The sequence below is a fragment of the Cordyceps militaris genome, assembly GCF_000225605.1.
Source record: "Cordyceps militaris CM01 unplaced genomic scaffold CCM_S00001, whole genome shotgun sequence".
Lineage (NCBI taxonomy): Eukaryota > Fungi > Ascomycota > Sordariomycetes > Hypocreales > Cordycipitaceae > Cordyceps > Cordyceps militaris.
The window spans coordinates 4357365-4369198 of NW_006271969.1; the positions used below are offsets into that span (position 1 = coordinate 4357365).

At 54.4% G+C, this 11834-nt stretch overlaps 6 protein-coding genes across 6 annotated transcripts; 3 read left to right on the forward strand and 3 right to left on the reverse strand.

The window, feature by feature from the left end:
- Window positions 1–254: 254 nt before the first annotated feature.
- Window positions 255–1975, forward strand: CCM_01351 (longevity-assurance protein; the record flags this gene model as incomplete). The annotated part of the gene is made up of 6 exons (XM_006666507.1): window positions 255–280; window positions 354–459; window positions 480–594; window positions 661–971; window positions 1027–1314; window positions 1364–1975. 6 exons carry the CDS (start codon window positions 255–257, stop codon window positions 1973–1975), a joined length of 1458 nt encoding a protein of 485 aa, XP_006666570.1.
- A 290-nt stretch (window positions 1976–2265) lies between these two features.
- On the forward strand, window positions 2266–4372 carry CCM_01352 (Ran exchange factor Prp20/Pim1, putative; the record flags this gene model as incomplete). The annotated part of the gene is given in 5 exon segments (XM_006666508.1): window positions 2266–2415; window positions 2497–2578; window positions 2595–2759; window positions 2827–3461; window positions 3518–4372. 5 exon segments carry the CDS (start codon window positions 2266–2268, stop codon window positions 4370–4372), a joined length of 1887 nt encoding a protein of 628 aa, XP_006666571.1.
- A 477-nt stretch (window positions 4373–4849) lies between these two features.
- On the reverse strand, window positions 4850–6518 carry CCM_01353 (Adenylate kinase; the record flags this gene model as incomplete). Its single annotated transcript, XM_006666509.1, has 8 exons — window positions 4850–4918; window positions 4973–5161; window positions 5223–5491; window positions 5576–5917; window positions 5972–6074; window positions 6132–6301; window positions 6360–6428; window positions 6497–6518. 8 exons carry the CDS (start codon window positions 6516–6518, stop codon window positions 4850–4852), a joined length of 1233 nt encoding a protein of 410 aa, XP_006666572.1.
- A 218-nt stretch (window positions 6519–6736) lies between these two features.
- CCM_01354 (uncharacterized protein) lies at window positions 6737–7627 on the forward strand (the record flags this gene model as incomplete). Its single annotated transcript, XM_006666510.1, has 1 exon — window positions 6737–7627. The coding sequence occupies one exon, from the start codon at window positions 6737–6739 to the stop codon at window positions 7625–7627; it is 891 nt and encodes a 296-aa protein (XP_006666573.1).
- Window positions 7628–9147: 1520 nt separating this feature from the next.
- CCM_01355 (ribonuclease M) lies at window positions 9148–9971 on the reverse strand (the record flags this gene model as incomplete). The annotated part of the gene is made up of 2 exons (XM_006666511.1): window positions 9148–9716; window positions 9785–9971. 2 exons carry the CDS (start codon window positions 9969–9971, stop codon window positions 9148–9150), a joined length of 756 nt encoding a protein of 251 aa, XP_006666574.1.
- Window positions 9972–10064: 93 nt separating this feature from the next.
- Window positions 10065–10480, reverse strand: CCM_01356 (uncharacterized protein; the record flags this gene model as incomplete). Its single annotated transcript, XM_006666512.1, has 2 exons — window positions 10065–10305; window positions 10419–10480. 2 exons carry the CDS (start codon window positions 10478–10480, stop codon window positions 10065–10067), a joined length of 303 nt encoding a protein of 100 aa, XP_006666575.1.
- Between the last annotated feature and the right edge of the window lie 1354 nt (window positions 10481–11834).

Here is an 11834-nt window from a genome sequence, read left to right on the forward strand (position 1 = left end):
TGAGGTCTTGAAAAGATGCAGCCGCGAGGATTCTCAACGCAGGGATATTGACGTGGAAATGATTCAGGAACCATGATCTACTGCGAACAGCGACGAGAGAGTCAAGACCAACCTCATCCGTTGGGAGTGTTATAACAACCATTCTCAAAGTAAGAACAGACAGCCCGGAAGCCAGAGGAACAATCCCCCGTCACCTAGTATATCTTGTATATATATATAACTAGCAGGTCTCTTTCTTGGCAATGCCTTTGATAATGCCCCTTTTGGGGGAGCCGGGGGGGTTCAGGGCCTCACGCCCGCACTAATTCGTTGGCGGCGCCTTGTTTGCTCCGTCCATCCTCAACGTCCCCCAGCCCAACGCCGCCTGGGCTGGCTCCTCCTCTCAACCGTCAGGTAATCGATAACTTGGCTGACAGTATCATCATCATCATCATCATCATCATCAGCGTGCCAGGCCAGGCAAGTCTAGAAACACTCAGAAAATGGACAAGGGCGCCGCTGCCGCCGCTCACAAGAGCAGAGGCTCTAGCCGGCCGAAGAAGCGAGGTCCCGTCCAGAGTGGCGCTGCAAAATGGCTGCTCAAGAACCAGTTCGGTATGAAGCCGCCGCTCCCCTCTCTCGATCGCCGGCTTGCTTGATCTTCTAACTCGGGCTCTGCAGGTGTCTCGTTCAATTTGCTGGCCCTCTTGTTTCTCTCGCACTGCTTCATCCCCGCATCGCGGCAGTACACCACCAAGTTCTTCTCACTGTCCTATCGCAATGCGCAGACGGGCAAGTATGCCGCCGGCTACGATGACTTCTACTTCATGACCTTTTGCATTGTTCTCCTGACTTGTCTCCGCGCCGGCTTCATGCACCATGTTCTGGCGCCCCTGGCTCAGCGATGGGGCGTTGCTGGTAAGAACGCTACCCGCTTTGCTGAGCAGGGCTGGATGCTCATATACTACAACGTCTTTTGGCCGACTGGAATGGTATGCCACACTACTGTTTACTTGCTGCTTAGCTGCTTTGCTAACTCTACGACAGTATCTCTACTACAACTCTAAATACTTTGGGCATATGGAGGAGCTCTGGACCGACTGGCCGCAGCGAGAAATTGGCGGCTTAATGAAGGCCTATATTCTTGGCCAGTGGTCTTTTTGGATCCAGCAGATCCTGGTTATTAACATTGAGGAGCGTAGAAAGGATCACTGGCAAATGCTGACGCACCACTTTGTTACCATCGCCCTGATGGCCGGCTGCTACGCCTACCATCAGACTCGAGTCGGCAACCTGATTCTTGTCTTGATGGATGTTATTGACCTTTTCCTGCCGGTATGTTTCTTTGCATAGGTCTCCGGGATCGGAGCTAATCGTCGCATAGCTCGCCAAGTGCCTTAAATACCTCGGTTTCGGCGTCATCTGCGACGTAGTATTTGGCGGATTTATTGTCTCGTGGATCATCGCGCGCCATGTCCTCCACATTCTTACATGCTGGAGCGTCTACACGGACCTTCCCCGCATCCAGAAAGAGGTTTGCTACCGCGGTTCGGCCGATAACCTCCAGGGACCGTTTGCCATCCCCACGAGTGGCTGGTCCCATCTCCTAGAGCCGTTCCGCGACCCCCAAGGCGTCGTTTGTTTCAATAACAACATTACGTATGCCTTCCTGTCTTTTCTTCTTTTCCTCCAGGTCATGATGATTATGTGGTTCACGTTTATCGTCAGAATCGTCGTGCGCATGTTCCAAGGCAAGCCAGCCGAGGACGTGCGAAGCAACAGCGAGGCGGAAGATTCGGAGGAAGAGACAGAGGACGTCGATGAGATGGGGCGGCCGCAGTACCTGGAAATGGAAGTGGACGCCGAGGCGATCAACTGGACAGCTCGTGCCAGCGCGGCTCAGGTGAGCAGCTCCGGCAGCAGCGTGCACTTTCGCGGTCATACGGACCGCAAGGAGCTATTGAACCGCATTGGGTGCGGCAAGCAAATTGAGTAGGCAGTCTACATTGCAGAGCATACAAAAGTTTCCATTTTCTAGAATACCTAAAATACAATGCCATTTCTTTGTCTGCTTGGTAGTAATGCAAACGGGCGAGGGCTTACATCTTATATGCGAGGTTTTGTTTGCAGCTTACTTGAACGCCCCGTCGCAGTTGTTCGTCTTTAAACCTGCCTTTAGCCAATTATTACACGAATTGCCCTGCATTCGCAATGGCTGCTGTATGCTGTATGCTACCCTATTTGTAAGGCTGCGTGCGCTATGAAAATGGAGAGTCAAGCCCCAGAATGTTGCCCGTCAACCACGCGGCCGCTAAACAGCCCCGCCCACAGCGCCTCAGTGATTCGGACTACATGGAGGACGCGGAAACGGATGGGAGCGCCATCAATCTACACGAACAAGAACAGTTGGAAATGTTTGCTTTTCATGACACTAATGTGTAATAGTATACTCCGTACTAATAAAAGCCTTTCATCACTCCTTTGTTTTCCCTGTGGGACTCGCTTAACCCGACGCAGCGGCTCGTGCTCGCTCCCGTCTTTAGCTTCCACTGGCCGGCCCACTGCTCCCGCGTCATCACAGGCACCTTGCTTGCTCAAGGTACCTACCTAGCCAGCCTTCCCTTCCTTCCCTTCGGACCACGTTCAATCATCTCTCAACTTTCGCGCGCGCGAAATTGTAGGTAATCTCACGGCAATGCCTCCCAAAAGGTCCCTGGCCAAGGTCAGCACAGCAACTTCCAAAAAGCAAGCTGCTGCCACCGAAAGAAAATCCAAGTCGAGTTAGCTCACACCATCTCGCCACCTTTTTACGCGATGCCTCCTCTACTCACAACGCGTCCCTTTTAGCGCGAGCTTCGAAGCCCACCTCGAACTCTCCGGCCGACAATTTGCCTAATGGCACGACACCTATTCGACTGCCGTCTAGCAAACGGAAGAGCGCTCCAGAAGCCGGTAAGGAGCGTCCATTGAAGAAGACCAAAGTTCTGGCAGGTGCAGAAGCGCCTCGGTCTCCCCCACATCTGAATGAAGTTCCAACCCAAGTCCTCTCGATTTTTCCCTTTGGCAACGGCGACATGGGCGAGCTTGGCCTCGGACCCAGCACAACGGAAGCCCTCACACCTTGCGTCAACCCGTATCTCGATGCTAGCAGCGGTTCATCACCGAAGCCCCGGGTCGTTCAGGTCGCATGCGGGGGCATGCACACTGTTGTCCTAACGTCGGACAATGAGATCATCACCTGGGGTGTCAACGACAATTGGGCCCTAGGACGGGATACGGAGTGGGATGGCGTGTGGCGGGATGAGAAACAAGACTCGGGCGATGAGGAAGAAGGCGAGCTAAACCCGCACGAGTCCATTCCTGCTGTAGTCCCCGCGGCGAGCTTTCCCCCAGGCACTCGATTTGTCCAGGTGGCCGCGGGCGATAGCTGTAGCTTCGCGCTTACCAGTCATGGCCTCGTCTATGGATGGGGTACGTTTCGGGTACGTTTACCACGTAATGCTTCGCCCTAAGCCTTTATTAACGTATACTGAACTAGAACGCCTCGGGTGACGACGAGTTTGGCTATGACTCCCGAGGACAACTCATCGTGAAGCAGAAAACACCCACTTGCATCGTTGGTCTGACAAAGATTGTACAAATCGCCTGCGGGGCGAACCACGCCTTGGCTCTCGATGTCAAGGGATCCGTGTGGGGATGGGGTGCCCACGAACAAAATCAACTCGGCCGCCGCCTCCTCCGCCGCCACCAAGAGCATTTAAAGCCTCGCCTGGTCCAAGTCTGCCGCGGACGAGCCAAATACATCGCATCCGGGGAGTACCACTCCTTTGCCATTGATCATAAGGACAACGTCTGGGCCTGGGGACTGAATAGCTTTGGCGAAGCTGGCTATGCAAAGGATGCTGGTGGCGACTCGGCCGTCCTACCATACCCGATGATGATACGCGACTTATGCGGCAAGGGCGTCACCGTTCTTGCTGGCGGCGCCCACCATTCTGCTGCTGTGACAATGGACGGCAAATGCCTAGTCTGGGGCCGAATGGATGGCGGACAGCTGGGTATCCGTTTTACCACGGAGCAACTCGAGAACAAAGACCTGATCCGGTATGACGAGCGTGACAAGCCACGTATTTGTCTTTGCCCAACCATCATCACATCCATTGGCGATGCTGTTCATGTTGCCTGTGGCACCGACCACACAATCTTCGTTAACAAAGACGGCATCGCCTATACTACAGGATTCGGGTCATCAGGTCAACTTGGCCTTGGGTCGCAACGGGACGTCGAGGTTGCGCGACAGGTCCAACGCAATGATCTTTTTGATACCGCCGTCACGTGGGCCGGTGCTGGTGGTCAGTTCTCCATTCTTGCTGGGCCTGTCAAAATCGAGTAGTCTGTTTTTGTGCATTTAGTATCGCCTACATACTTGGATAGACCTTCTACAACTGGCATAGACAGGGCTCGCGACGGACGGCGAGAGAGAGGAGGCAAAAAGACAAAACAACCGACCAATACCCGTAGCCAAATACTCAACCCCTGACTGACTCCCTCCGTGACAGTTTTCAGTATCCAAAACCTTTAGGGGGGCCATAGTATCGATATCGAGGCGGCAAACCTCAATCGCTCACTGGCGCGGCCACTGGTACGAAGGAATCTGATCGGATTAGACTAGACGTATTCCTTTCGAAAAATGTCATTTGACGGCCAAGCACCAACAGTTTCACAAGCATGCCGGTGGCTGTCTACGCGCCAGCCTCGTCCAAGGACTTGTCGAGAAGGCACTATTGTAGGCGGTCTACTTTTCATTCAGTTTCGCACCCCAAATCTAACTCGACATGGCATTGCTAAAAGACATTGGGTCTTGGTCTCCTCATTGTGACGACTGCACAATCTTCTCCACAATTGAGAAGACCTCATCTGCGGTTCCCGTGCAGTCAACCTACGAAACGAAGGTTACTGGAGGTTCTGCTCAGGAAAAGATGATATAACTTACTCTTGACAACTTATTTTTGACGAGATGATCCAACACAGACTTGTTCGTCTGTAGGAAGGTATCGATTCTCTTGACTAGAACAGCCGTGGCGTCATCGTCGCGTGCCGAACTAGCAGAACGTTGCTGCACGCGCTGCACCATGATTTCCGTAGGGCACTCTAGAACTATCGTCGAATATACGGGAGAAATCTGTGCACCATGCAGGTTAGCCACATGAGAAAGCGACGGTCGTTTTGGCGTCGACACAAACCTCTTGCTCAAAAGCCACGGCCTGGCTCACGCTGCGCGGAAACCCATCCACCAGGACCCCGCGCCCCTCGGCCTGCGCCTTCTGGATCCGGTCCTTGAGGAGTAGCAGCGTTAGCGATGGCGGCACGATGACGGATTGTTGCATGCTTTCCGCGATGAAGGCGCCGAACGCGGAGTCGGGCCTGTTCATCTCCTCCCGGAGGAGATCGCCGACAGAAATGTGCTGGTAGCCGAAGACGTTGACAAGGCGGGCGCACACTGTGCCCTTGCCTACACCCGGTCCGCCTTGAGTAAAGTATTAGTAACTTATTACACGATGTCGTACCAGCATTCTCAAAAGAAAAAAATACACACCAATAATGAAGAAGATGGGGCTGGAGAACTGCTTCTGCTCTACTGTCGCCCATTCCGCCAGAACAGCATCAGCCTGCTTCGCGAGCCACGGATCAGAAATCTTGGCGCGCTGGTCCTGGAATTCTTCGAGCCTGTGTCCGCTGCCGTGGCGCTTTCTGTAGATGAAGGCTTGGTGAAGACACTCGAGCTTGTCAATCTGGTGGACGAGCTGGGCGACGCGTGTCTCGGATGCTTCATACTCGAGCCATATCTCGGGGAGCTGTGCGGCGAGCGGCGGATTGGACTTGGCCAGCAAGCACGAGAGGTACTGCACGCCCAGCTTCTCTAGGAGAAATTTCCTCTCTGTATCTACGTGTGAGCAGAAAAAGTAAGAAATGCAAAGGGCCATTATCGTACTAGGGTCAACCCCGTCCGATGGTGTTATGTCACCAGCGGTCACTTCGCCGATGTCGTGGACGATGCACATCATCAGTGCTTTGGTCTCGTCTTCATGTTGCAGCTGGGGACGTGATCAGTCGTCGGAACATTTGGAGAAGGGCAGGTTTGGAAGACGCACGTCGGGATGCAGGTAGCAGTACCACAGCATCTGGTACATGTGATTGCCGACATTTTCAGGATCGGGCACGTTTCGCTTGCACCAGCCAGCGCGCTTCAGGGTTTTGAGCGTTTCTAGAGCCTCTAGAAAAGGCAAAGCAGATTCCAATCTCTCCATAGTTGGCTGAAGGACTTCACGGGGGTTGTCAAACGTCTCGTGAATTATCAACAAGACGTCCCATGTCCATACCCCGCTCCAAGGTAACAGCCTTGCAGCCCAAGTGCGGCGCGTCCCGATCCCGACTCCACAATATAATGACTTTATGTATTAATAATGCACTTGGCCGGTCTCAACATGCAGCTTATCCGGCACAAGGTGTCGCCTACATTGGCAGAACGTTTCTGTCATGTAGTTTTTCTGCAAGGGCTAGCTCTACGGATGGCACGAATGCTGTCCTTAAGCGGCGCTCTCGTATCACCTAATCAGGTGCTTTGTCATCCCCATCATGGCGTGTCTGGTCGCGAGCAGACTCAACACTAATAACTTGGTCAGCTAGCAACTTGGCCTCTGCGACAGGCACATTTGCACAACAACCATCACTTGTCCCGCCTTGCCAGCACTGCATCATGCTTGGGCTCGATGCCCAAGCTACCCCATCTTCATCTTCTACGAGCAGCTCATCCGCGCCCACGTCGGCATCCCGATCATGGCGGACCCTCAGCAGCGCCGAGTTTTGGGGCGATGACCCTGTCGAACACCTACGGGCCAAGAAGCAGTCTGTCGCTTTTGCGCTTTGCGATTTACAAAAACTGGGAAAAGAGGGCATGGGCATCATTAAGAGACAGCCGTTGCGTGCCCGCGGTCCTTACGAACCCCTCATCATGGCTGACGGCAGCCCCTTGCCAAAAGACCTCGCCTTCTGGACCAAGCAATTGCATTTTGTGACACAAGAGTGGCGCCAGATTACGCGAAAAGATCCCTACGGCCCTATTGGCGGAGCGAGGACTTCTGATCCTTGCCGGTCCTGGATATGGACCTGGTTGATGGGCCTGCCCATGATGCTAGGTGTTGACGAAGCTGCTCCGGTGGCCGCTGTCCGCGACATGCAATCCAAACGACTGGAAACGGCAATCATCCAGTACTCGACATCCAGAAAACGACCTCACGACAAAGTCTCTGCGATGGAGACCGATACTAATCTTCCCCCTAAGCGGCCGAAGCGCGATTCTCCCCACCACCTCGCTAATGGGAACAGCCAAGCTGCTTTCCCACATCCGAATACAAGCACAGCCGCCTTCTCGGCCACTGCTTCAAAGACGTCACTGGGCATGCAAAGAAGCCAAAAGGAACAGAAGCTGCAGACTCCGCCTATGGTACCTCGTCGCAGTTGTCGCATCGCCGCCTTACCAGCGGCCAAGCCTGGGTTCTACAAGACAGCGCTGGCTGGCCGCCCTTCCCCTGCTGCCGTTGCTTCAACTACAAAGACATGCCGCATGGTGTCGAATCCTCTTTCGTAACAACTCCTCGGGCCACTGCCCCTCACGACTGTCTCTCACGACTGGCCTCACGACTGGCCTCACGACTGGCCTCACGACTGGCCTCACGACTGGCCTCACGGCTGGCCTCGCGACTAGCTTACACCCCGGCGCCGTTGCTGCCCTTCCTTGCCCAGGATGCAATCTGGCTGCCGGGCCAAGTTTTCTGTCCTAAGGCGTTCAACGCCCACTGCCACTAGCACAGGCTCAAGCCTGCGTGCTGGTAGACATGTTCCGGTCAGAATCCAACGCAATACGCAGACCCCACGCAACAACACGGGCCACGATACTACAGAACGCCTGCACACAACACGCGGGCAACGCCGTCACTGCCCGTTACAGCCTATCCACCGTGTTGATGCAATAAACTCTCAACTGCATTTAACAGATACGGCTATATGAAATAGCATTGACTATTCGCGAGCTAACACCGTAATACGTACACGAGGCAACATCAGCTGCGGCAATACCAGACCGTGCGATTCAACTGTACTTTACTCCCTCGCTAGTGATGTATTAAATCCATATACCGCTAGTTTTTGCTGCCGTGACTAGACGATGAAGAGTGTTCAGTCTGGTAGACGTAGACGTAAAAGCAGACGTCAGCGCCGCATGGAAACCCTGCAGCCTTGTCATCATTTGACCCTGTCAACACGCCCTTGCCATGTAGCTAAACTCACAAACAGTTAGGCTATGCTGATTTGTGAGGGACTACATGTGGTTGGATTTTTATGCTTCTAGACCGACCATAGGCGAGCACGGAAGAATCAGAATGCCGATTGAGCAGCTTCCGCCCTTGCAGATTAATTCGCCACGGCGTCCGCTCACGAAAGGCAACTATCTATTGAAACTTTGACGCAGTAGTATTGACGCTGTGTTACGCATGCCAAAACTCGATGTCATCGCATGAGTGGGTTGCGACCAATTTGCGCGAGTTCTAAAGTCTGGGAAAAAGAGGTCCCAATGCGGCCATGCGGCCGTCCATCCGCTCCCCTTGGCGGTTTTCGCTAAAATTATACCGATGAAGTCGCTCAGGGGCAAAGATACCTCGGACAGCTCACCGCGGCAAGGAGATAACTCTGCCTTGCTTCTTCTAGCATGATCCTCTCTCCGACCGGCGCCTCTACCTCATCCCCTTCAGCTTCAAGCATGAGGAGGCGCCATCGGCGAAAAATATGCCAGTACAAGCTGCACATGTTTAGAAATGTCCATTCGCTTATGCTTGTGGATTCTGTACCATAGCCCATGACTAAGTCAAACTTCCGTAGAAATATAAGAGCTGCAGACAAAGATAATTCAACATGATTTCATCACACAGATATTCTATCTACAGCTATGACTTTTTTTTTTGGCCTCTCATCACTTAATGACTCTTATATACAGAAACAAAAAACACCCCGTACGTTCAACGTTTTGTTTTCTCCCATCTCGGGACCATGGGGGTCCTAACTCGACAACTGCGCAAGAACATACGCAACGTCTTCTCCAAAACTCGTAGCTGCTTACGCCTTGGGCTTGTACTGGACCTTGCCCTTGCACTTGCTCTTGGCGCCGTCTGGTGGCGCCGCGACAAAGTCGCCGTCCTGGAGGGAGCCGCGAACATTGTAGTGATACCAGACCTCGTTGAAGACCTTGCCGCGGCAGTTGAGGGTAACCTGGGCGCCGTGCTTCCCGGACAGGACGCTCTGGATCTGGGCCACGTCGTACGTCTTGCTGTCCGAGGGCGTGATGCCGGCGTCGGCGAGCCACTGGTACGTGGGCAGCGTCTGGAAGAGGCCGACGGCGCGGGCGAAGAAGTCGGCCGCCTCCTCGCCGTCCCGGTACGCGGCGCCGTAGCACGACGGCTCCAGCGTGCTGATGCAGGTCCCGTGCTTTCCCCACTCGTGCTCCCAGAAGCTCTCGTCGTCGCCCCGGTAGTCCTTCCAGTACGTGCTCATGTAGTCGAGCACGGCCCCGGCGTCGTTGGCCTGCAGGATCTGCGTGATGTTGGTGTAGGCCCGGTCCGTGTCGCACTGCGCCGGGTAGCTGCCGTCGCAGTTGTCGGGCCAGAGACCGTGAATGGTCCACGAGTCTGAAAAAAAAAGAAAGAAATTAGTCGGGATGGGCAGAAAGGGGGCGGGCATGGCAGCAAACCCGTACCAGAAGGACCGGTGGGAGGGTCAGTGTCCCAGAACTGCGTCTGGAGCAGCTGGCCGGCCGGAATGAAGCAGCACGTATCGGCGACGGCCGTGGCGTTGTGGCACGACAGCGGCGAGTCGCTGGGGCAGGAGCCGGCAGCCATGGCAGCAGCAGCGAGGGCCAGGACGGGCAGGGGCTTTTGCATCATGATGGGCGGTTGACGTAGTGGTGTGTATACGTTGGAGGTCCCTTGATGGCCACAGAGTTCTCGAGGTGGCAGGCGCTTTTATAGCCGAAATGATTAGCTGTCCATCGATCGGAAACGGGATCTGCAAGGAGACAAAACAGGCGACATGGTATTGAATTTCGTGTTAGTCTCCGTTTGGCCAATACTCCGATGCCAGCTGACGGTCCCTCGGCGACAAAGGCGGGCACGGCCGTCAGCAAGGCCGACCCTTTCGATACCGACTTGCCAAACGTGGTACGGGGGCGACGCCCATTGGACCAGACTGCATCGAGAAGGTGGCAATGGGACAATGTGACTGGACGCGCCGCACAAAGGGGCCGAGCTCGGGTTCCGCCGATCCAAAAAGCCACAATAGTACGATGAGCCGGTCTGTCATCTACTAGTTACCCGGTACGAAAACATGATTACAGAAGCAAAGTGCCGTGTGCCGTGCCGTGTGGCTGAATGCCGCTCTGTGGTGAGTTATACATGTTGCGGTATACACTAGAAGAATTGACTTTCGTACCTTGTAGAAGAGAGGAATTATCTCGCTATTATAGGCCACCCTTTGGCATCTTGTTCCAACTCCTTTAGTTTATAGCCTCTCTAGAGTTGTAAGAAGTAGTGACCTGGTACTAGAAAAGAACTCTCTGGGAATTAACTTGGGAGCATGGCATTAACAGCAATTTTACGTCACCTGTCGAGTCCTCCCGCCCTCATGCTGTTGGGTTATATAGGTACTCAAACATGCATCCATTTTTAGCGCCTATACCCCCTTATCACCAAAAGAGCAGGTCGATTCTCCGCGCAACCGACATCATCTGCAGCACTTTTCTCAGATTGATCGCTTATTGCCTTGATTCGGCCGGCCGTATTGTCCCCCCCTAATCATATCCCAGTTTTGTCAGTGAATGAGTTCCGAGGACTGGGTTGCACAGTTCCGAGCATGTGAGGCACGGCGGGCCCCGATTGGAAGGTGTGTGTTTATGCGTGCTTGTCATGTTCGACTCGCGCAGGGCGGCAAACAGTGTGACTGGCTGGATTCTGCCTCGAGTCGCATGATCCGTGTGGTCGCGCGCGGTGGCAGCGATGCTGCTACGTTGTCTGAAGATGAGAGGAAGGCATCGTGGACTCGGGGAGGGTTTGTGCGCGTCGTCGTTTGGCCGCTTCGCTTTCTTCTTGGCAGATATTTGCGTTTCACCGTGTATACGTGAAGGGGAGGGGGGAGCGGGTGATACCATGTCGGCAGTTGCAGAAGCAAAGCTTGCATGATGCTGAGTGGATTCATTTTATCGAATACTTGTTCTTCTCATTCTGTCATGTACATGGCCATTCTCTGGGCTGGAACATGGGGCACTCAACTAGGTGGTAGGATTTCCGAGTATCAAGATTTCCAAGAGAATCAACAACAAGCAAAATCGGTCATGGTGGGCTTCCCGCCCGTCCAGCAAGCGCAAACAATAGCACAACACCATGCTCTCCTCCGTCCGCACCACATGCGCCGCCGCGAGCCCCATCTTCCAATTCGGAGCTGCTCCTGCCGACCGCGGCCCGACGACGCCACAATAACTGCAAGGGCCCCCTCGGTGATGACGGCGACAACGACGCCCTCTGCGGACGAGTACAGCTACCGGCGTGCACAACCGGGTACCGCTGCAGGCCGCCGCAGGACCGGATCCGGCAGAGGCCCGGCGCGCGGCGGCGGGGAACTGACGACGATGGGCTGCAGCGGTTGCGTGACCGGCACCACGCCGCAGCCGAAATAGGCAAGAAAAGCCGGGTTTGTCCCGTGCGGTATCCGTATATCCAAACATCACAACGAGCCACTCAGTATACAGCATCCAA